Raw genomic sequence first — 26150 nt, forward strand, 5'->3', positions numbered from 1 at the left:
GCTGCTTCAATCTGGCCCCGGATTCTGGTCATTACTGAGATTCATAAGTAGGTGGAGACCACATGTCAGCATTATTTATTTGAAAATTCAGGCCATGACTCTCTAATTTACAATGTGAAAAGCAATATTTTATTCAAGTGCTTGCATTCTGAGGCCTATAGCTAAGTAGGGGCTTTAAGGGTGTGTGCCACTAGATCCAATATAAAGACGACATTAAGGTCAGAATACCAAAGTGACCAATTTACAGAGGAGCTTTTGTGAAGGTAACGCACAAAGAGCCAAACAAATGTTATTCAAGCCCATCTCGCCTGTGGGTTTTGAAAAGCTGGTGACAGGGTAAAAATCCAATCACTGCACTGTGTGGAAAACAACTCATGTCATTAGTTGTTGGCATTTTCTTTTGTGATGCAGTGCAGCTAATGGTCGGTATAGGCAGCTGTATAGACCAGCCATTTGAGGACCCACACTTTAGATACACAGGCATGGCTGTGTTCAGTTTAATAGGAACCATGTGTTCCAATCCAAACAACATCTGACCCTCATGCTTCAAATAGTATGTATGCTTCTCAAGGGGTCTATTCAGTCAGACAGCTGTTGGGAGGTTTATTCCCACATTTTTAATTTGTCTTTGGCCTGGACAAACTACTCATATTTTAATATTTCTGTGGATATTGTTTTTCACTGTTTTACCTCCTTAGCTTAAATCTTTGGTTCCCAGCTCGAATCCCAAATTGTTTTTAAGGTGAGGTCCACCAAAATTCATTTGATTTTTTTTTTTTTTTTGGTGTTATTTTAGAGCACAAATTCAGATTAAAGTTATTTTTAAAGATTAGGTTACTAAGGAGTAACTTAAAATCCTTCGGCTTTAATAATTTCTCTGTGTAGAGCAGGATAAAAACTTCTTTCTTTCTCTCTTTCTTTCTTTCTTAATTTTCTTTTTTTTTGAGGCGGAGTCTCTGTCTGTCGCCCAGGCTGGAGTGCAGTGGCATGATCTCAGCTCACTGCAACCTCCGCTTTGCAGGTTCCAGTGATTCTCCTGCCTCAGCCTCCCGAGTAGCAGGGACTACAAGCACGTGCCACTACACCCAGCTAATTTTTGTATTTTTAGTAGAGACGGTGTTTCACCTTGTTGGTCAGGCTGGTCTCGAACTCCTGACCTCAGATGATCCACCTGCCTTGGCCTCCCAAAGTGCTGGGATTACAGGTGTGAGCCACCACGACTGGCCAAGAACACTTTCTTTTAATTCAAAGATGTTTTCTCTGATCCTTCAAAATATACGGAGGCTTGAGTTGCTACACAGAGGAGATGTTAAATGAAAAAAGTAGTGAAGGATCTTAATTCTGAATTTCCTAAAAAGAATCAATTCAGTGAAAAAGAGAGGCTGTGCAGCACGGTGGCTAGAAGCCTTGGTTTTGGAGTCAGACATCCCTGAGGTAGAAACCCTGCTCCGCCGCTAGCTGCAAGACCATGGGCAATGACCCAGCCTGTTCAAGATTTACCTTCCTAATGTAGAAAACAGAGAAGCCCCATCTCGACGGATTAAATGAGATAATGTGTGGTAAGCACATAATCTAGCTCCTAGAAAACAGTACATATTCAATAGAGTACAGCTTTATTTCAAAACTCAAATCTCTAGTCTTATCCATAAAGAGGAAGCAGCACATGGCAAGTCTTGTGATGGGGAGGAAGCTTAGTGACTTTTCGAACTGAACCGAATTCTTTGTGGCTAGAGAAAAGTGCATGGTGGGGAGAACAATGAAAGATGAGCCAGGGCTCAGGATCTTGTCACACTGTCCCCAGGCCCCCTCATACATTACCAACTGACTCTGCCTGATAGTGGACGCATCTTGACATGTGCATGAAATAAAACACAACTGGAAAAAATGAGCCAGAAGTCACTGGCCATGGACCCCCAGATCCTTTCCGAACTTTTAATCTACTCTTTGCTGTGAAGCATTTGAGTCTAATAAGGGGTTGACATTTACAACAGACATTTCTGAAAGATCACCATAAAGCATTGGGATATTTTACATCTTTACGCAAACCCTCTAATAAAAAAAAGAAAGTAAAATGAAATGGTAAAACAAATAGATTTCGGCCTTAGTTTATAATAGACTTATTTAGGTGGTTATGATGAAATAGGATATGGAGAATACACATGGATGGTCAGGCATTTCAAAATTTTGCTTAGGTTGGTGTTGCTTTTTAGTTTTTGGAGACAGGGTCTCACTCTGTCACCCAGGCTGAAGTGCAGTGGCACGATCATGGCTCACTGCAGCCTCAACCTTCTGGGTTCAAGCAATGCCCCCAACTCAGCCTCTCGATAGCTGGGACTACAGGCACAAGCCACTGTGCCCAGCTAATTTATTATTATCTTTTTTTTGTAGACACAGGGGTCTCACTATGTTGCTCAGATTGGTCTCAAACTCCTGGTATTCACTGGCATAGCCACATTAAGGTGTGGGCACCTACCTTTTTCCTTTGGAAGTTCACATCAAGTTTCATTGAGGCACACTTGTTCAACGTATTTAGTCTTCTAAAATGAAAGAAAAATGTGATGATTACTTTCACTAACGAATTTAAATCTCTCCAATTTCATAAACCTCCTTTATTTCCAGTAAAGTTGAAATTGCAGGAACAACCAATTATGTCCCACGACAGTACTGCACCCACAGAAGATAAGCTGTAAAATAGTTCCCATTTGTGCTCCAGCCTCCTGACCTGCGAGGACTCTACCACCAAGCCTACCAATCCCTGCCTTTTCTCTAATCTAAACCCAGCCCTTTTCTGGCTTCTCTTTCCACTGTTACTGGAATCCATGGCCAATCATTTTAGCCATACTTTCACTATCCCCTCAAATCGTTTGCCACCTTGACCTTGCATCAAGTCTATCCTGTTAACCTCCAAATATGGATCAACCCAACCATGTATCTTCTCTCCTGATCTCAGGTGGTCGGATATAGGTGGAAAATATCTCACATACACATGCTACAGGCTAACTAGGCCGCTCCAAAACATGTATGTTGAAGCCCTCCATTCACATATGTGAATGCCCAACGTGATTGATTTGGAGTAAAGAAGTGATTAAGGGTACAGGAGGTCACCAGGGAGGAGCTCTGATCCCAGAGGATTAGTGTCCTTATAAGAAGAGATACCAGAGAGCTCCCTCTCTCTGTGTGCATGTGAGGACACAGTGAGAAGGCAGACATCTACAGGTCACAGGACCCTTACCAGGAGCCAAACCCTGCCAGTACCTTGATCTTGAACTTTTCAGCCTCCAGAACCGTGAGAAAATACATTTCTGTTGTTTAAGCCACTCGGTCAAGGTGTTCCATCATGGCAGCCTGTGCTAATACATACATTTTGATTTTCACCCTCAGCTGGACTCTAGAAGATGTTACCCAGGATTTCTTTCATTTTTTTCTCCTCTGGTTGTTCCCAATCTCAGACCACCAAAAAGACTCAGTCTCTCAACAGATGACATAGCCACCATTGCCAGTGAGAAAATATAAGCAATTAGATATATATTCTTTTAATAATTTTTTTCTTCTTTCCTTCCTTCCTTCCTTCCTTCCTTCCTTCCTTCCTTCCTTCCTTCCTTCCTTTCTTTTTCTTTCTTTCTTTTTTTCTTCCTTTCCTTTCTGCCTCCCCTTCCTTATCTTTTTTACACTTTCTTTCTGTCTCTCTACTTCTTTCTTTTTTAGAGTAGGATCTCACTGTGTTGCCCAGGTTGGAGTGCACTGGCATGATCATAGCTCACTGCAGCCTCAAACTCCTGGGCTCAAGGGAAACTCCTGCCTGAGCTTCCTGAGTAGCTAGGACTACAGGTGCCTGCTACCATGCCCTTCTAATTTATATATATATTGTTTTTTTTTTTTTTGTAGAGACAGGGTCATGCTATGTTGCCTAGGCTGGTCTCAAACTCCTGGCCTCAAGTGATCCTCCTGCCTCAATCTCCCAAAGCACTTGGGATTATAGGCATGAGCCCCTGTGCCCAGCCTCTCTTTCTGACTTCTATCATCCATAGATTAGTTTTGCTTCTTCTTGGTCATTGTATAAGTAGAATCATATAGCATGTATTTTTTGAGTGGCTGTTTTTTCATTCAACACCATGTTTGTGAGATTGACTCATGTTTTGCATAAACCATTCAGCTTAGTTGCTGAGTAGTATTCCATGGTATGAAGATACACAATTGGGTTACCTATTCTCTTGTTGATGGACATTTGGGCTGTTCCAGTTGTTTCTTTGTTTTTTGTTTTTCTTTTTTCAGACGGAGTCTCACTCTGTTGCCCAGGCTGGAGTGCAGTGGTGTGATCTCAGCTCACTGCAACCTCTGCCTCCCAGGCTCAAGCAATTCTCCTGCCTCAGCCTCTTGAGTAGCTGGGACTACAGGTGCCCACCACCACACCAGCTAATTTTTGTATATTTAATAGAGATTGGGTTTCACCATGTTGGCCAGAATGGTCTAGATCTCCTGACCTCGTGATCCACCTGCCTCGGCCTCCCAAAGTGCTGGGATTACAGGCGTGAGCCACCGTGCCAGGCTTGTTTCCAGTTTTGACCAATGAATTTCTAACCATGAAATTCAATGGCTTCTTTCTAGCAAAGACCTATTAATAGCAATTGTCACTAATTACTACCCATCATTCCTTGAAATTCTTTTCATCCTTGACATTCAAGATTATGAATTATCTCATCTCTCTGGACACTAACTCCTTCCTGCCACCAACCAGTACTTGCCCCTTACCTATTAATTTTTTTTGTTAGAATTCAGACTGAGGTCCATCCTTTTTTACTCTCCATGGCCTTACTGAAGAATCTTAACATAAATTAGACTCAAATGATCCCAGTCCTCTGTCTCCAGCCCAGGCATCTCATCTGAGGCCCAGAGTCACATTTTGCATTCTTTTCAAAACCTGTTTCTCCTACTTACTGTCTTGTCTTGACTAAGAGCATCACCAATCCGCCACCCAAACTAGAAAATAACGTCATCTTGAGGCTCTACTCCTTCCCAATCTATATTCATTGGTCATCAAATCCTGTCAATTATACCTCTATGATGTCTTTGAAGTCTTGCCTCTCCTTTGGCCCTAGTTCAGTCTCTTTTCGTTGTTTACTGAGAGTCAGGCATCAGCCTCCTACCTGGTTTCACTACCACTTCTAAAGCTTTACATTGAAGCCAATTCTATTTCTCAACTTTTTCTCACGTCGCTCACTGGCTGAAATATGTTTAATGACTCTCCTCATTTTCAACCATCTCCTATGTACCCTTTGACTACACATTCATTAGTGTCAGATACACCAGGCAATGCTGAGTTAGAAGCTGATCATCTCGTCTGAGACCATCTTTGGCAGGTTCTCAGCCTGTCTCTTTGGTCCATTCCACATGTGTTATCATGTCTACCTAAGAGCGGGTGTGAAGTGAAAAAAAAAAAAAAGGTTGATATTGCACATTTGGCGGCTCTGTAACAGGTTTGTTTAGGGAAGGATTGACTGTTACTTATAAAATGAACTTATCTAGTGAACTTGTTCTTCCATTATGGTTTGGAAGCACAAACAAAACACTCCATTCTGCTTTTCTGTGGAAAAGCTTTTGATCTATGACATACACAAAAGACATCAAAGGAATCATCTTCTATATACCACAGACTCGAATATGCTTTATACTTTCTAACACATGCAGGAAGTTTATTTATTATTTTCTAAAGCTGAAGACTCTAAGTAGATTTGACTTTGTAGTTCTGGGTCCTTTTATTGCCTCTAAACTCAGATGTTTGCCTGTACCTTTCAAATTCCTTCTCTACTTGGAGAAAGTAGTTGCAAAACATGTATTTCATAAATGAATCATATACAGAACACCTAAAGAACTCTGAAACTCAGTAACAAGTCAAATAACCTGATTTTTCAAATGGGCAGAATATTCGAACAGATACTTCCAAGAGAAGATATACAAGTGACAAATATGCACATGAAAAGATGTTCAATATCATTAGTCATGAAAGAAATGCAAATTAAAATCATAACGAGACACCACTACACAACAGAATGCCTAAAGTAAAAACGCTGACAACATTAAGTATTAGCAAGGATTCAGAACTACTGAAACTTCCAAAGGGGTACAGTCTCTTTGGAAAACCGTTTGGCAGTCTCTTATAAAATTAGGTATATTTTTAGCACTTGATCTAGCAATTCCACTCTTAGCTACTTATGCAAGATAAAAGAAATCATATGTCCACAAAAAGATTTATACTTCATATATATATATATATGTGTATATATATATATAGCTGTAAAAAGGCTTGTACTTGAATGTTCATAGCAGCTTTAATCATAAGATAGCCACAAAGTAGAAACGGTCCAAATGTCCACCAGCTGGTAAAGGTATATAAAAATTGTGGTATATCCATACAATGGAATACTCAACAATTCAAGCACTAACTATTGATATACGACACTACGCATGAATCTCAGAGTCAGTATGCTAAGTAAAAGAACCCGGACACAAAGAACACACACTACAGGATTCCACTCATCAAAAAAATTTCAGGCAAGACAAAACTGTGACAGAAAACAGACAAGTGGTTGCCATTGCCAGCACTGGGGGACTTTTTGAGGTCACAAAAATGCTGTGTCATGGCTGGGCATGGTGGCTCATGCCTGTCATCCCAGAACTTTGGGAGGCCGAGGTGGGCAGACTGCTTGAGCCCAGGAGTTCGAGACCAGCCTGGGCAACATGGAGAGGCCCTGTCTCTACAAAAAATATATATAAAAATTAAGCCGGGCACGATGGCTCACACCTGTAATCCCGGCACTTTGGGGGGCCGAGGCGGGCAGATCACCTGAGGTCTGGAGTTTGAGACCAGCCTGACCAACATGGTGAAATCCCATCTCTACTAAAAATACAAAATTAGTCAGGTATGGTGGCACATGCCTGTAATCCCAGCTACTCAGGAGGCTGAGGCAGGAGAATTGCTTGAACCTGGGAGGCGGAGGTTGCAGTGAGCTGAGATTGCACCATTGCACTCCACCCTGGGCGACAGAGTGAAACTCCGTCTCAAAAAAAAAATAAAAAATAGCTGGGTGTGGTGGCACATGCCTGTAGTCCTAGCTACATGGGAGGCTGAGTAAGAGAATCACTTGAGCCTAGGAGATCAAGGCTGCAATGAGCTGAGACCGTGCCATTGCACTTAGCCTGGGTGACATAGTAGGACCCTGTAGCTGAAAAAAAAAAGTTTTATGTCATGATTGTGGTGATAGTTACATAACTATACATTTGAAAAAAATAATCAAATTATATACTTTGGTGATTTCTTGGAATACAAATTATATCTAAATAAAGCTGAATAAAAAATGCAAGTGAGTGACATCAGTGAAAAAGATTAAGTAAAAACCTCCAAACTACTGCTTCTTCATAAAATCAATAAGAGTACTGGCAAATATTGTCAAAATCAACTTTTTAAGAAAACTGTAAATTGAAATGGGCTTTCAATAAACTAAGTAACACTAAGTGTCTATTTAAGAAAAATGGTTAAACATATGTAAGGACAGTGAGCTTTGTGACATTCCAACCCACTCTATTCCTATGCCCTTTTCCCCAGCTGTTCAGGAGCTTTGAAAATCAACAGCATCACCATCAGAGTAGCTGTGAAAACTAGTAGCCTTGCAGCCACTGGAGAGGGAAGAACGTGTTTGAGCTTCTCCAAAACTCCATTACCAAAAAATCGTCATTATCTGAGGTGTCTGGGAATTCCCTGAAAACACCCATTCATAGGGCTTATCTTTATTTAACCTGACTCAAATCATCACTAAAACTAGCTTATACCCAGGGTGTTTGTCAAAGACAGTCTGTAGTAACTAGTGAACATGGCAGTTGCCTGAAATGATAATAACAGTTGAGCCAAACAAGTTGCTAACCAAAAAGTTGAAAAAGAATAGCTGGGAGAATGAGATGTCCATAGGGGACTCAGAAAAGTTCCAATGTATTCCTAGGAATCTAGAAGGTCAAGTACATGTGCAGAACTGTGTGTATACCCAGGAAAGACCTGATCTGGTCCTAATCTTCCACCTTTAGCTGACCTTGATGATCTGCACAAGCAGGAAATCAAGGCTAAAGCAGAGCTATCAATTCCCTGCTGGAGCATTGAAGTCATATTGTAACACGCACAAAAAGCCCCTCAGCAAAGACTGGGAGATGGATTTGTTGAAGGTATCTAAGAAAATCTCTGTCCAATCATTTGCTGATTACTAAATTAACTGAGTAGATACTTCAGTGGATACAATAAGGGATACAGACTTTAGAGAATTAATTCAGGATATTCATTAAACAGATAGCAATAATAACAACTCTGGGAAGAGAAGATCTGATTTCAAGAGGTACCATATCACCATATTTAAAATGTCCAGTTTTAAACAAACAAACAAATAAACAAAAAACCAAGACAGTGGATATCAGCGAATTATTCTAAAGTTTATATAAACGAGCAAAAGACTCAGAATCACCAACATAATAATGAAGGAGCAAAACTAGAAGACTGACAGTATCCAAATTCAAGACTTCCTGTGATGCCACAGTAATCACGATAGTGTGATATTGGTGAAAGAATGGACAAAGAGATAAATGGAACCGAATGAGGAACCCAAAACAGATTCACACAAATAGAGTCAACTTACATTTATAAAGGAGCCAAGGCAATACAATGGATAAAAGATAGTCCTTCAACAAATGGTGTTGCAACAAGTGGATATTCACATGCAAAAAAAATTAGTCTAGACACAGACCTTATACAGTCACAAAAACTAATTCAAAATGAATCATAGACCTAAGTGTAAACACAAAACTATACAACTCCAAAAAGATAACATAGGAGAAAATCTAGATGGCTTTGAATAAAGTGATGACCTTTTAGATTCAACACCACAGGCATGGTCCATGAAAGAAATAATTGATAAACCAGACTTCATTAAAATTCAATACTTCTGATCAGAGAAAGACACTTTCAAGATAAAGAGAAGACAAGCTATATATGGGAAGAGCATATTTGCAAAAGATATCTCTGATAAAGGACTGTTAGCTAAAATTACAAAGAACCCTTAAAACTCAACAATAAGGAAACAAACAGCCCAATTAATAAATGGGCAAAACATCTGAACAGAAACCTCGCTAAAGGAGATGAACATATGGCAAACAAGCCTTTAAAAGGGTGCTCAACATCACATGTCATTAGGGAATTGCAAGTTAAAACATCCATGAGATACTATCACATACCTAAGGTAAAAATCTAAAACACTGACAACACTAAATGCTGGTGGGAATGTGGAGCAACAGAAACTCTCATTCATTGCTGGTGGGAATGAAAAATGGTATGGCCACTTTGGAAGACAGTGGGCAGCTTCTTACTGCCAAACACACTTTTATCATATACTGGAGCAATTGCACTTCTAGGCATTTACTCAAATGAATGGAAAACTTACATCCACATGAAAGCCTGCACATAGGTGTTTACAGTAGCTTTTTCATAATCTTCAAAACTTGAAAACAACCGAGATGTCAGGTGAATGGATGAACTGTGGTCCATGTGGGCAACAGAATGTTATTCATCAGTAAAAAGATGTGAGCTGTCAAGCCATGAAAAGACATGGAAGAAACTTAAGTGCATCTTACTAAGTGAAAGAAGCCAATATGAGAAGGCTATATCCTTTACAGTTTCAACTATATGGCATTCTAGAAGAGGCAAAACTATGGAGATAGTGAAGAGCTCAGGGGTTGCCAGGGGTTGGAGAGAGGAGGAGTGGAAAGGTGGAACACAGAGGATTTTTAGGGCAATGCAGGTACTCGTTATGATACTACAACAGTGGACGCATTTGTCAAAAGCACAGAATATGTAACACTAACTGTGAACCCTAATGTATACTATGGAGAATTTGGGTGATAATGATATGTCAATGTAGGTTCATCAATTCTAGAAAATGTACCAGTCTGGCGGGGGATGTTGATAGTGAGTGGATGGGGGGCTGTGCGTGTGTGGGAACAGGCTATATATGAAAACTGTCTATAGTTTCTGCTCAGTTTTGTTGTGAACCTAAAACTTCTCTAAGAAACAAAGTCAATTTTTAAAAATGAAGTCTTTTTTTATTCATTTAAAACAATTTCATTTTTTGGACTTTGAAATTACTGATGTAAAATTATCTCTATGTCTTCTGTTCTTGGTCTACTTGCTCATTAGTTGCCATTCCTACTCACAAAGTCATCATCATTGAAGACATCTTAGACATTTTAGGTAGATTTCAAACAACCATCCAAATCTTCCTTCTGAATCCTGCCATAAGCCAAAGGGGAAAATAGTCTATGGTTGTCTGAAACTAGGTACATATTACCAGCATGGTATAGCATTGGCCTATGATTTAGCTTACACAAGGTAAAATAAACAATGGCTAGATTCGGTAAGAATACAAATTGGATGAAACATAACCCTGACAGATGTAAACACCTCTTTAAGATCTGGCTGCCTCAAGTAAAAGAATATGTCACAGTGGAAGCATTCATCACACTTTATCAAAACCACTGCAAAATTCTCGTGTGAGTGAAGCCAATCTGCATTTAGGACAAATATTTAGCCCGAGTATTTGCTTCCCTTTAACTTAATCATAAGTAATATAAAATCCTTCAGATAATCTGAGTTGGTCTAATACTGGTTGCTTGCAAAACTGTTCCTGCATGGATGAAAATTTCAATTATAGAACGTATTTGCAGCACGAATAGTGCGTCCTCCATTGGATTAGAGCCTTGATTGAAACAAGGACCATAATTTATTCTTCTTCTAATTCCCATAAATCCTAGAAGGAAGTTTTATACATGATAGGCTCGGTAGGCTTTTCTTTTTGAACTGAGCATGTTTTGTTTATATAGGTCCAATCAGTGATTGACTTTAAGTAGTTACAATAGACCTTGGATAGTCAGAATAGCAGAAGTATTCTCCACCACTGAGTATGACAGGCTATGAGTTGCATCTTATTTGCATTCTTAATGCCTGGTACAGGCCGTGGCTCAGAGCCAATGCATTCAGTAAATGTTTGCTAAGGAAACATTAGATCCTGGACAACGCTAGGGACCACTTGGACTGATGCTTTTATTTTCAGATGGGAAGATAAAGTCTCTGAGGGGAACATATGCTCAAGGCAGCCACCTATTAGTGAGCAGCCAAGCTAGAACTTCTTTCTGCCCAGTGATTTATCTGCTCCTGTCTACTTAAGAAAAATTTTAGGAGGGCCTGGGAAATGAGAGCTTATGTCATGTACCCAGAACAGGCTGTTCAATAAATGGTTATTTCTATCCCCTCTCTATTTTCTCCATGGGAAGAGAAAACCCATAGCACATGATGAAGCCTGTCCTCTTCATGTTTTGAGCAAACTGGATTCATGTGTTAACCTAAACACAGCACTTTGACCCTTTCAGAAGACAATAATACTGCTGCCACAACCTGTTAATTTTTACTGGTGTCTTCAGAATCCTTGAGAAGGGCTAGTATGTTAGCATATGGGAAATAGTCCGTAGGCTCATTTTAAGAGTGAAACTTGAGGTTCTAATGGGAAAGTCAACAAGAAGAGAAGAAGCCAAGATTCGTTCATCCGACAGTGTGCTGTGTACCAGAAATAGGTTAGGTGCTGGGAATACAGTATTTAAAAAGATATGGTCTCTGTCCTTGATAATCTCATGGTCCCATGTGGGATAGAAACATGATTAAAAAGAGAAGAAGCTACTCACTTTCTGAGAGCATAGGGACACCACCTCCCAGAGGAGGTAATATTGGAGCATACGTATGATAGATTAAGAGAAATTTGCTGCCTAGGCAAGGAGAATTACAGGCAAAAAAAAAGGCACAAAATAACAGGTTATAATCCAGGAATTGCAAATACATGAAAAGGGGTAATAGTCTGTTTTCATTGCTATTAAGGAATACCTGAGACTGGGTTAATTTATAAAGAAAAGACATTTAATTTGGGTCATGGTTCTGTAGGCTGTACAAGAAGCACGGTGTTGGCCTCTGCTTCTGGTGAAGCCTCAGGAATCTTACCATCACAGCAGAAGGTGAAGAGGGAGCATGCATACCACACGGTGAGAGCAGGGGGGAGAGATAGAAAAGGGAAGGTTCCAGGCTCTTTTAAATAACTAGATCTCACGTGAACTAACTGAGGGAGAATTCCACACCAGGAAGATGACACTAAATCTTTCATAAGGGATCTGCCTCCATGAGCCAACACCTCCCACCAGGCCCCAAATTCAACACTGGGAATTGTATTCCAATGTGAGATTTGGAGGGGACAGACATTCAAACCATTATCGAGGGATAAGCCTGGAGAAGCAGACAGGGGCTAGATCACAAAGGATTCAAATGAAGATGTTAGGAGCAATTCGGTGCAATGAGGAGCTACTGAAGGATTTAGACAGGAACGTAACATAGATTTGCATGTTAGAAATGTAACTGGCAGCAGGATGGAGAAGGAACTAAAGAGAAACAATTAGAAGATGGTTCTAATAGTCCAGGGGAGAGATGGCAGAGAGATGCAGAAAGGGAGTGAGAGTGGGATGTCTGGGTGAAGACGGAGACTCGGCCATTGGTTGATGTGGAAGCTGCAGAGAGGCAGAAACAGAAGATGACTCCCAGATTTCAGACTTTCCTGAACATGCCATTAAACACAGAAAACAAGGAAATAGGGAATTCGACAGGGAGTTAGAATATGGGGGAGATCGTGAGCTCATGTTCGGTTATGTTAAATTTTAGGGGCCCTGTCACATTCAGACCCACTTGGGAATGATCCATATAAGGATGACACACACAGAAGATACATAATAATTAAAGCCAATCATCCAGGGGAAATTCAGAACTCTGGAGAATTCCAGTGGTTAAGGCACAGGCCAAGGAAGGGAGCCAGGTTCAGGGAAGGCACAGAGATGTAGAAGTTGACAATAACTAGCTGAAGATGGTATCCTAGGAACCTGGAATTGAGATAGAATGGGAGTGGTGAGAGGCTCCTCCTTCACATATTTTTTTCATTTTTTTCTTCTTCTCTTCTCAAAACCCATGCTACTACTTTGCTGACACTATACCTGCTAACCCTGAGGCTTTAGTCGTACAAAAGAAAAAAAAAAAAAAAAGGCCATTCTTCTGCACTCTTATAAAGTCTTACCCTGCCTTTTGCTTAAAGAATTCCAGGAACTGGCCTTAGGAAACCAAACACTGAACCAAGGTTGCAGTGTCCCACCTCAGAAAGGAATGCTGAACAACTAACGTACAGCCTTGTTGCCTCCAGCCAGACCTCAAGGTGGCCCATCACTCAAGATAACCATCATGATCGTGACCTACCCATCCCCTACCTATCATGGGCTTTGCCCAGCCCAGCCCACATACCTCCTCCGATGTCGATTCTCTGCCTAATAAAAAAATCCCTCCCAGCTATTTTTAGGGAACTAACTGGAGGATCCTTGGGCCTCTGCTGTCTCCCTTGTGCTCAAGCACAAGCCTTGAAATAAAAGCCTAGCCTGGCCCTGTGTGAACTCCCATATTACGTGGGGAGCCGCAGAGCCGGTGGCCTGTAACAGAATGAGCTTTAAAAAAAGGAGACAGTAATTGGGTAGCTGAATCAAATCTTTAAGAAAGAGTAAGTGATAAAGCCTAGAAACGCTTTTTGGATTGAGCAGTTCATGAGGGCAGTATTAGGAAAGACACGGACATTCTTTTAAAATGTCTAGCTAAGAAGGAGGGTGATTTAGGTTATTTTGAGGAGAAAGTGAAGAATTTATCACCACATAGTCTTCTCTAACATGAAGATGCAATAAAGTAATTTAAGAACTGACAGGCTGTTTTTTTCCAGGTTCCAGTTCAATTTAACAAATGTTTCTTGAAGTCCTGCTCAGTTCAAGGCCATGTGACACTAAGCACCCACAATATACCACTGACTAAGATGCCCTCCCCACTATTGAGCACTTGGAAACTGGTAGAAAGTCCCTTGCATGGTCAGCAGACCATAATGGAAGTAAGGCGGTGGTCAGCAGAAAATCGAGCTGTGCATGGACTGCCTGAGCACACAGGAGAAATAGCCAGAGACGGATGCCCAGGGCCTGGGAGGACGGCCAGGAGTGCAGGAATGGAGGGACCGGGAAGAGGGACTGGAGAAACGTCAGGCAACTGTGTGCCGGGAGGGATGTTAAGTGGCCTATGTGCCCTGAGTATTGCAGGGTGGCTGGGAGGTGCCCAGGCCCAGACCCGCAGGGACCTTTAACTCATGCTGAAACAGAAGCCTGGGGAGACACCCAGCGGCCCTCTGCCTACAGATGTATAGGAAAACAATAGGACTCTCTCCTTCCTTGTAGTTTAGATTCCTATTTGACATCTAAACTGCCAGACTTCAGACTGGTCATGAAGTCTCTTGTGCTGATTTAATGACTAGTTTCCTGTGATACTTCTAATATTCCTGCCAAAGGCTGGAGAGAAATAACAACCAGGGGCATGTTGAGTTCATCTCTTACAGACAATTCTGATTAAAGCCTAGTAGCCTGAACTTCTCACCCAGGCTCCTATGTATGTCCTAGCCCTGCCTGTTGGGGAGTGTTACGGGCGGGGCCCTCCAAGGCTTTCAGGAACCTAAGTCACTGAGGATGTGTTCCTAACCCTGGGATCAAAGGCAAGTCAGGGAGCAGCTCCTCCTCCTCGGGCTGTAGCTGCAGGGCATGGGAAAGGTCTCCATGCTGGCGGACTTTTGGAAAACGCAGATTCTGGAGAGCAGAGGTGGATACGCCAATGCCAAAGAGATGATTCTGGTATGTAACTCCATGAGGGTAGGGCCGTTCAACAATCACAGGCCATCCACAGGGAGGGTGTCGGGCACAGTGGGGGCAGGGGGCAGGAAAAAGAAAGAGGACAGTCAGAAGTCAGAAGTCAGCAGGTGGTGTCACCGTGCCACCATGCAGCCAGGGAAGGCCACACCTCTGCTCAGCTTTTCCCTGTGATGTTCTGCCGAGTGGTCAGGCTGCAGCAGGAATACTGGCCTCTGTTCCAGCCCATAAACTCCAAAACAGCTGCCCCTGGACACTAGTTGAGGTGCAGGAGAAAAGCAGTTAAACACTAAGGGTTCTAGCAATACAAAGAAAATTAAGTATATGTATGTTGTCCAGGGATACGATATCTGTATGGAACTGTGTGAATTTCGTTTAGCTTGTGCAAGAAAATAAATGTAAATAGCTATGTGCTTTAATCATCAGGACTTCAAGGAAGAGCATAGGCTGTCTTGGCTATTCAATAAAAAATGATGGCCAAAGTGGCCCAGGGGAAAGAACTTTAAAAAAAAAAAAAAAAATCCAGGTTTTCTTGGACTTCTTTTGTTTGTGGAATTTCAGACCAATTTTATATTCACATGTGCCTGTACTGGAAAATTGAGCGGGGTGTCCTTAGCTTTTTATTATAACTGTTTATAACAATTGCATCGGATCCAGATAATTTTTCTAGTGAGAACTGGTCCGGGTTCAAGTGAGGGTCATGACTAGAGATTTCTGGAGAGGGTCAAGAACTGAAGGCTGGGCAAAGCAGTCTGGCGGGAACTGGGTGCTCAGGAGCCCACCCCTCACTGACCCTGAGGGGGTTTCTTTCCTTCCCCTTCCCCTGCCTGCCCGTAGAGAGGATTCCCCCGGCATCCACTCTTAGTCCTCCCCTGACTGGCCCAGCTGTCCCCGAGTGACCTCATGTACTCTCAGGGCCTTCCTCCTCACACGCTGGTGACTTCACGTCTCCATCCCCAGCTCCAGGCCAGGCATCCTACTGCTCACTGGACATTGGCACCTCATCCACCCAACACCTCAGCCCACCCTGTCTTCCCTCCTGACTTGCTCCTCCCTCATGGCTGTTCCCCACCTCAGGGAAGGGCATCTCTACCACCCAACTGCTCAAACCAGGAGGACTCTGCTCATCCTCAATTCTGAACACCTGTTATTCATAGGCTGTTATGAAAATTAAGTGAGATCAACATAAAGAGCTTAGCACACAACTTCACGCATAATGAACACTCACTAAATGTTAGCCATTAGCATCTGGCAAGGCAAGGCATTTTTTAAAACATTGCTAATGTTTTTAATAATGCAATACAAACACCTAAAATATATATAGACAAGTGAATAACAAGAATATAAAGTCTCTCTCTTCCCCTCAATCTCCTCCCTGATTTTGGACCTTCTCGCACATTCTTCCTAAAAGCTTAGGCATATAAAAGTCATCCTGAGTACCTGGTTGAAAAAGGTCACAAAAGAGGCCATTAAAAAATATACAAAATCATTTTTATACAAAGTAATATATACTAGCAAAATCCCCTATATTTGAACCTATTGTGTCTGTTCCTGACTATACCTCAAGTGTGTCTCCAAACTCTATAGACTAGTGAGGCAGGCAGCTAGCCAGGGAACAGATATGATTACTTGCAGGAAGCTAAAAACAATACAAATAGGGCCAGACAGGTTAGTACAAGAACCCACTTCCTAGTGGAAAGGAATGGTTACAACACGCTGTACCAATACAGACAGACAGCAGCCATCCTGCTTTAGGCACAGATAAGAATGTAACAAAGAAGAAACTGGCCACAATGGGTTAAATCCAAGATATACATGCTACAATTAATTAGTATATATTTAAAAACACAAATTAGGCAAATGAACGACTGCCAACCCTTGGCTGCATTACACCCCCATTACCATAAAATTTCCACGGGGAAGGGCATCCCACTTCCATCACGTACCTAATGCTATGGCGGTTCCAGATTAACCATATTTAGTCAATAAAAGGGTGGCACTCCAATTCCGAAAACTGCCCATCAATTTCCTGGAAAACCCATTCCCTTAGTATAGAATATCCCATGCCTTCATTAAGCCTATTCATCTAGTGCGTCAGCCCTGGCCATGTTGGGCATGGCTCCTTGTTTTCAGCATGTACCCGTTCCTCCCTTGAGTATGTTCTTGCTTTTGCTCTGCAATAAATCTGCTACATTTTCACTTTGGTCTTGCTTTCAAATTATTTCGTGTGACAAAGACAAGAGCCTGAAATGGCTCCACTGGCAACACTAGGATTGCCGTGGGGTCCATGGTGTGGGGTGGGGAAGGGGGAAGATGCCTTTTCTGCGCATTTAGTTTTTTTAAAAAAACTAAAAGTTCAAACGAGCCCATCTAAATGTCACGTGTTCTTGTCTGGGTAATTCCTACTACCATTTATTAGCTGTGAGTGAGCACATTATTTTACCCCTCTGTTTCTCAGTTTCCTCCTCTGTAAAGGGGAAGTAATGTTAAGAGCCCATCTTTATAGACAAGAATGCTGAAGAACTTAAAATAAAAAGGAGCCTATCTTATAGTGCTACCATGAGAATTTAATGAGTAAATATTTGTAATATGCTTCAATGCAGTGCCTGGTATGTAATGAGCACTTTGTAAGCTTTTTAAATAAATAAAATAACTGTTTATTGGGATCTGTATTTATTTATAGACTCAAGATTTTAAAGATGGAAGTGACTATGGTGATCATGTAACCCCCATATCCTTTTCCCAGTGACTTGCCCAAGGGCTCAGTTAATTGTCACTTATTATTTATTATATGATATAATAATCTGAAATGTAATACTGTACATTATCTGTGATAAGGATTCTAAAAGGAAAATTATTTAAAATATATTATCAATATTCATACTTTAATATTATTTATGTTATTTAACATACCCAAATCAAGTATGGGCCTTTGTGTGTATAGATAAATTATAGATACCATTTTTGTCAACACTACCTTCCAATCCCCACCCCTGTCCCGTGTGAAAATCATTATTCATTATCCTTTTAAATACTAAGGGCAATGATAGGTATACTGTATAATCCTAACCAATTCCTTAGCTCTAGCAAACAAGGTGAATGCCCTTGTTTTGCATGTGCCATAATTAATTAGTATTTATTAAAAAACACAAATTATGCAAATGGATTACTGGCTTAACCTTAAATTAGAAATTCAGAGATGGCCAGGCATGGTGGCTCATGCCTGTAATCCTAACATTTTGTGAGGCTGAGGCGGACGAATCACTTCAGGTCACAAGTTCGAAACCAGCCTGGCCAACATGGTGAAACCCCATCTCTAATAAAAATACAAAAAATTTAGCCGGGTGTGGTGGTGGGTGCCTGTAATCCCAGATAGTTGGGAGGCTGAGGCAGTAGAATTGCTTGTACCTGTGAGGTGGAGGTTGCAGTGAGCTGAGATTGTACCACTGCACTCCAGCCTGGGTGACAGAGTGAGACTCTGTCTAAAAATAAACAAACAAAAAAAAAGAAATTCAGAGATCATCTTGAGCATCAAGGCTGTATGTCAGCTGCCTGAGCAAATACTGCAAACCAAAATGTGAATTTAACATAGTACTTCTCCTTTAAAATAGTTCATTCAGGAGCTTTGGTTTACTGCAATTTATACTAAAGGTTACAAACTCTGTAAACTATTTTAACACCTTGACTATCCCTACATTCTGATAAAGTTACTGTTTCAATGAGCTCACCTAGGTACTTAGATTTGCAAGTAGCTTCTCATGACTCACAGGAGAAAATGTTTTTCAGTTAAGAATTCAACAAAAAACATCAGAATACAATTACAATTGTGGTTGTCACAATAATAAAAAATGCACTTTCCTGACTTGCAGGGACAAACATTTATGGAGTGTCTACTATGCAGCCTTGCTGGAGCGACAGTGAGACATGGTTGTCATTCTGGAGGTCACACCTTCTGCAAAAGACAGCAAACCTGTCTAATTTCTGGGGCCTAAAATGAGAGCTAGAGGGAAAGAGATAGAGAGAGAGAGAGCAAGAGAAAGCTACACATTTACATATTCAGAGCCTCAGAGCCAGGCCTTGGTCCTCCCTGCCAGACACATCCTTAGTACAATATCTATTTCCAAACCAATCAAAAAGGTAACACTGTTTAAAAACTCTTCAAGAGCACATTGGGACCTAGGGCATTCACTGTCTACACAGGAGAGATGCTTGCAGAAAACCAAAGGTGAGTGAAATTCTTGTCATGGCTAACACTTGCGGGAGCTCTTTGACTCTCTCGTCTTCATCTGTCTACCTGGCAGAAGCTGCCTGCCCTCCGGCTGTGGTTCGGTTTATGATCTGCATTAGCTCAGCATTTCAAATACGTACATGAAACATAGAGCCCAAAAAGCTTTAAAAACAAAACAAGAGACCAGCTCCATCTCTGTGTCTTCGGTGCACAAGGAAGAAAACAAAGGAAATCACAACCCCTTACTGCTGTCTTGGCATCCATCATGACTTACCATGTGAGTGGCTGAGGGTCTAATTAACCACTCATCAATCTCAAAGTTTTAAAAGCGCTGCCATGCCCCTGGGACTGGAGATCTTCCTTCTGCCTGCTTTCTGCTATTTGCAAAGCTGGAAATCTGTGTCTTGGTGGATCTCAAGAGGAAGGGAAAGAAACTCCACACTTGTTTGTAGCCAAGCCACCTCCATCTGTCTACCTCCTCTGCTTCTTCCTTTGATCCACCCCGGGTATGACTACTCCTTTGGCCTCTGTTCTACCCACAGCTCCTACGCCCCGAGAATCTCAGTTCGCACACCTCCAGCCAAATGTTTTTCTTGCTTCATAATATTTTTGGAGACATAGCTGCCATAGGAATTATTCCAGTTATAACAACTTCCTGCCACTCTAACCATTTTTACACAAGCCGGGCCCTTATCAGGAGCGCTGTGGTGTCTAGCATTGCAGCCCTATTCCACGGTGATGTGGTAATGCCTTTGGGGGTATGTAAGCATGAATCCTGCTACGGGCTATATCATGACAGGTCATGTGCTCTACAAGAGAAGACTTCCTGATTTTTCTAGATGACACTAGTAGTATTATTCTGAAGTTTATATCTCTAAATGATTTCACATTAACTGTACTTGCTCATCCCTATGATATGTCTGAAAGACATTTTCTGTTGTTAAAGCATAGACTTTGATGAAAAGCCCATAATGTAGTCAAGCATCTCAGATCACATGCAGCAGTGAGTGGATAAGGATCCATCACCCACATGTTTGAGATTCAAAGCTTGACCCGCTAAGCCACCTATATCATCCTGTAAATAGAACTGCATAATCAGAGACAATCTTTGTCCTTGCAATCCTGATTTTAAAATATGTAATAGAATTTTCATTCTTGGTTTAAAATGTAATTTTTCGTTAACATTTTAGACATAAAATCTTCAGGAAACTACTACAAAGCTACTAGAACTCATGAGTGAGTTTTAGAAAGATTGCAGGATACGAAGACAATATACAAAAAATTGTATACTATCAATGGGCAACGAAGACAAACATTAAAACGCTATCATTTACATTAACACCATGAACATGAAATTCTTAGATACTATCAATGTGAACCACTCATATGCTTGAAACTACAAATCACTCTTGAAAAAATCAAAGGAGACCAAACAGAGACATATACTGTGTTTATTAACACAAAGACTAAATATTGTTGAAATATCAGTTCTCCACAAACTGATACAGAGATTCCACAAATCCAAATCAAAACCCTTTTAGGATTTTTAAAATAAATATCGATAAACTGTTTGTAAAAGTTATACGGAAAGTCAGAGGCACTAGAATAGCCAAAGCAGAAAAAGAAGAACAAAGTTAAAGAACTCAGACTATTGCATTCCAGGACTTAACCTAAGTAATCAAGGCAGTGTCACACTGATGAAAGAACAGACACATAGATAAATGGAGGCAGAATAGAGAGTCTAGAAATACACTTACACATACATGGTCAAAGGCAATTCAGTAAAGACAGTATAGTTTTTTCAATATTGATCTGAAATGATTGGACATTGATATGCAAAAAGTAAATCTTGGCTCATATCTTGTACTTTCTACAAAAATGAACTAAAAATGGGTCATAGACCTAAATATAAAACATAAACCTATGAAATTTCCAGAAGAAAACATAGGGTAAATAGTTGTGACCTTATGTTAGCTAAAGATTTCTTAGATATGACATTAAAAGCATAAATAAAAATAGGTAAAATTGGATTTCAGAAAAATGAAAAACTTTTGTTCTGTGAAAGACACTGTTAAGTAACTGAAAATGCAAGCTACGGCCTGGCAGAAAATATTTACAAAACACCTTTCTGACAAAGGACTTATATCTAGGACATATCCAAACTCTCAAAACTCAAATAATAAGAAAAACAATACAATTAAAAATGGTCAAAAGAGTTGAATACATATTTTATAAAAGAAGAGGTATGGATGGTAAATAAGCACATGTTCAATGTTATTAGTCATTAAGAAAGTACAAATGAGTTAATACCAGACACCTATTAAAATGTCTAAAAGCAAAACAAAAACTGACAATACGAAGCTGTGGAACAGTAAGGACTCTCATACACTGTCAGTGGGAATACAAGATGTATTTCATTTTGGAAAAATTTGGTGGTTCATTAAAAAGTTAAAATAAACTTATCATATAGACTCCATGATCCCATTCCTAGGATTTCACATCAAAGAAATGAAAACTTAAATGCTCATACAAAAACTTGAATATGAACATTTAGAGTAGGTTTATAATCACCCAAACTGGCAACAACCCAAATGTTCTTCAACCGGCAAATGGATAAACAAATGTAGGACATCCATACAATGGAAGACTATTCAGAAATAGAAAGCAATGAACTATTAAAACACATAGCAACATAAATGACTTTTTATTATGTTATAACAAGTGAAAAAAGCCATACTAAAAAGGCTACATGCTGTTTGATTTCATTTGTATGATATTTTGGCAAACTATAGGTACAAAAAACAAATCAGTCGTCGCCAGAATTTGGGAGTAGGAGTAGAAGCTGCTAACAAGAGGAATGGGGGAATTTTGGGAGTGATGAAGGTATTTTATATCTTTTTTTTTTCGTTTTTCTTTTTTGAGACAGAGTCCTGCTCTATTACCTAGGCTGGAGTGCAATGGCACAACCTTGGCTCACTGCAACCTCTGCCTCTTGGGCTCAAGCAATCCTCCCATCCCAGCCTCCCAAGTAGCTGCAACTACAGATGTGTGCCACCATGCCCAGCTAATGTTTGTATTTTTGGTAGGGATGGTGTATCACCATGTTGCCCAGGCTGGTCTCAAACTCCTGGGCCCAAGAGATCCACCCACCTCAGCCTCCCACAGTGTTGGGATTACAGGCATGAGCCACAACACCGGGTCTGCTCTATATCTTGAGTGTGGTGGTGGTTATAACAACTTGGAGGCATTTGTCAAAGCTCAAAGACCTATTCACTGAAAATAGTCAATTTTACTTTATATATATACACATATATATATATATATGTATATATATATGTATATATATGTATATATGTATTAGTCCATTTTCACACTGCTCATAAAGGCAAAGCCGAGACTGGGAAGAAAAAGAGGTTTAATTGGACCTACAGTTCCACACGGCTGGGGAGGCCTCAGGATCATGGTGGGAAGAAAAAGACCCTTCTTACATGGTGGTGACAAGAGAAAATGAGGAAGATGCAAAAGTGGAAACCCCTGACAAAACCATCAGATCTTGTGAGACTTATTCACTACCACAAGAACAGTATGGGGGAAACCACTCCCATGATTCAAATTATCTCCCACCAGCTCCCTCCTATAACACGTGGGAATTATGGGAATACAATTCAATTCAAGATGAGATTTGGGTGGGGACAGAGGGCCAAACCATATCATTCCACCTCTTGCCCCTCCAAATCTCATGTCCTCACATTTCAAAACCAATCATGCCTTCCCAACAGTCCCCCAAAGTCTTAAGTCATTTCAGCATTAACCCAAAAGTCAATAGTCCAAAGTCTCATATGAGACAAGGCAAGTCTCTTCTGCCTATGAGCCTATAAAATCAAAAGCAAGCCAGTTACTTCCTAGATACAATGGGAGTACAGGTATTGGGTAAATACACCCATTTCAAATGGGAGAAATTGGTCAAAACAAAGGGGTTACAGGGACCATGCAAGTCCAAAATCCAGTGGGGTAGTCAAATTCTAAAGCTCCAAAATGATCTCCTTTGACTACATGTCTCACATCCAGGTCACACTGATGCAAGAAGTAGGCTCTCATAGTCTGAGACAGCTCCACCCCTATAGCTTTAGGGGTATAGCCCCCTTCCTGGCTGCTTTCATGGGCTGGCATTGAGTGTCTGACTTTTCCAGTTGCACAGTGCAAGCTGTCAGTGGATCTACTCTTCTGGGGTCTGGAGGATGGTGGCCCTCTTCTCACAGCTCCATTAGGCAATGCCCCAGTAGGGACTCTTTGGGGGCTCTAACCCCACACTTCCCTTCTGTATTGCTCTAGCAGAGGTCTTCCAGGAGGGCCCCATCCCTGCAGCAAACTTTTGCCTGGACATCCAGGTGTTTCCATACATCTTCTGCAATCTAGGGGGAGGTTCCCAAACCTCAACTCTTGACTTCTGTGCACCCGCAGGCTCAACACCATGTGGAAGCTGCCAAGGTTTGGGGCTTGCACCCTCTGAAACCACAGGACAAGCTGTACCTTGGCCCCTTCCTTTTAGCAACAGCTGGAGCAGCCAAGACACAGGGCAGCAAGTTTCTAGGCTGCAAACAGATGAGGACCCTTGGCCTGGCCCGTGAAACCAGTTTCTCCTCCTAGGCTTCCAGGTCTATGATGGGAGGGGCTGCAGTGAAGACCTATGACATGTCCTGGAGACATTTTCCCCATTGTCTTAGGGATTGCCATTTGGCTCCTTGTTACTTATGCAAATATCTTCAGCCAGCTTGAATTTCTCCTCAAAAAATGTGTTTTTCTTTTCTACTGCATTGTCAGGCTGCAAATTTTCTGAACTTTTATGCTCTGTTTCCTTTTTAAAATGGAATGCCTTTAACAGCACCCAAGTCACCTCTTGAATGCTTTCTTTGCTGCTTAGAAATTTCTTCTGCCAGATACCCTAAATCATCTCTCTCAAGTTCAAAGTTCCACAAATCTCTAGGGCAGGGGCAAAATGCCACCAGTCTCTTTGCTAAAACATAACAAGAGTCACCTTTGCTCCTGTTCCCAACAAGTTCCTCGTCTCCATCTGAGACCACCTCAACCTGGACCTTATTGTTCATATAACTATCGGCATCTTTTTCAAAGTCATTCAACAAGTTTCTAGGAGGTGCCAAACTTTCCCACATTTTCCTGTCTTCTTCTGAGCCTTCCATACTGTTCCAACCTCTGCCTGATACCCAGTTCCAAAGTTGCTTCCACATTTTCAGGTATCTTTTTAGAAACACCCCACTCCTAGTACCAAGTTACTGTATTAGTCCATTTTCACACTGCTGATAAAGACATAACTGAGACTGGGAAGAAAGAGGTTTAATTGGACTTACAGTTCCACATGGCTGGGTAGGTCTCAGAATCATGGCAGTAGGCAAAAGGCCCTTCTTACATGGTGGTGGTAAGAGAAAATGAGGAAGATGCAAAAGCAGAAAGACCTGATAAAACCATCAGATCGCGTGAAACATATTCACTACCATGAGAACAGTATGGTGGAAACTGCCCCCATGATTCAAAGTATCTCCCACGGGGTCCCTCCCATAACACGTGGGAATTATGGGAATACAATTCAAGATAAGATTTGGGTGGGGACACAGAGCCAAACCATATCAATATGTTATACCTCAGCTGGTCTCTGTGGCTCACACCTGTAATCTCAGCACTTTGGGAGGCTGAGGTGAGTGGATCACTTGAGGCCAGGAGGAGTTTGAGACCAGCCTGGCCAACGTGGTGACACCACGTCTCTACTAAAAATACAAAAATTAGCCAGGTGTGGTGGCATGTGCCTGTAGTCCCAGCTACTCCACAGGCTGTGGCAGGAACCATTTGAACCCAGGAGACCAAGTTTGCAGTGAACTGAGATTGCACTACTGCACTGCAGCCTGGGCGACACAGTAAGACTCTGTCTCAAAAAAAAAAAAAAAAAAAAAAGAGTTATACCTCAACTTAATGAAAATATAAATTTCAAAAATTCAATAGGAAAAAGATAAGTAATATATAATTTTTCAAATATTAAAAGAAGCTAACTAGCAAAAAAATACATGGTTAAAACTGAGAGGGAAAACTCAGGACGAAGTGCTGGCTGCAAGGCTGAGTAGAGTGAATGCTTATGAGAAGGAATCTGCTCTTGCTCGGTGTGTACCTTAGACATGCAGAAGATGAAACACTGCTTTTCCAATTCATTACCTTTACAGAATCACAACCAGATCATCCATTCACTTCGTAAGCTCCCATAAATGGCATATTGAGTTTGTTTGTTTTCTCATCTAAATAGCTTGGTCCTGTCATTTATGATTTGAAGAGTTCTTTGCTCTTCCACCCCCGTAAGCAAACCCATAGTATTATTTTCTTGAACATTTAGAGATCATTTCTTAACACAAATCTATTTTCTCTTCATATAGAAAACAAAGAGTGACTGGTTTGTGACACAAAAATATATATGTATATATATGTCTGAAGATTCAGCAAGCCTAGGATTAGGTAATTTACACACTATTTAATGTGCGCTGATCTCTCCTGTCTTCATAAGTTTTGCTAACCATTACTTTCCCTTCAAACTACTACCTTACCTATGTCAAACGCAGAATATACTAGAAAGAGCACTGATTTAGCATTAGGAGTACTGTTTTAAGGTCATTTTGGCCCTAAACTAGCTGTATGGCCTTGGTAAAATGACTCATCTCCCATAACTAATCCTTATCTTCAGCTCTGACCTCTCTTCAGGGCTTTAGTTATGAAACTTCAAATTCCTACAGACACATACCACCTCTCAGGCAGCATTTAATTCTTCAGGAATATAGATAGCTTCTCCTGGATCTTTTATTATTACCCAAATTATAATTGTTATTTGTTCAGGTACTCATACCTGAATTTCTTCAACTGAGTGTCTTCAACAAGATTATACATTGTTTTAAGGGGAAGAAATTATCCATATATACATCTTTGTCTCCTTACACTATCTATCGTAAAATAGTAGCTTAAATAGGCCAGTTTGTTGCTACAATTACTTGAGTTTACACATACCAGTTTGAGGAGATAATCACTTGACTTAGCAAAA

At 40.9% G+C, this 26150-nt stretch overlaps 1 protein-coding gene and 1 long non-coding RNA gene across 13 annotated transcripts in view; one reads left to right on the top strand and one right to left on the bottom strand.

The window, feature by feature from the left end:
* STARD13 (StAR related lipid transfer domain containing 13) overlaps nucleotides 1-26150 on the bottom strand; it is a 558426-nt gene that overhangs the window by 38618 nt on the left and 493658 nt on the right. For all 12 annotated transcript variants that reach the window (XM_028837160.2, XM_077973670.1, XM_015120865.3 and 9 more), the window contains 1 exon segment: nucleotides 2474-2537. In XM_028837160.2, the coding sequence (XP_028692993.2) occupies nucleotides 2474-2537 (64 nt within the window).
* Nucleotides 759-25028, top strand: LOC144336266 (uncharacterized). The gene is made up of 3 exons (XR_013407893.1): nucleotides 759-977; nucleotides 19676-22091; nucleotides 24903-25028. It is a non-coding gene; the product is annotated as an uncharacterized LOC144336266 (long non-coding RNA).

Source organism: Macaca mulatta, chromosome 17 (assembly GCF_049350105.2).
Source record: "Macaca mulatta isolate MMU2019108-1 chromosome 17, T2T-MMU8v2.0, whole genome shotgun sequence".
Taxonomy (NCBI): domain Eukaryota; kingdom Metazoa; phylum Chordata; class Mammalia; order Primates; family Cercopithecidae; genus Macaca; species Macaca mulatta.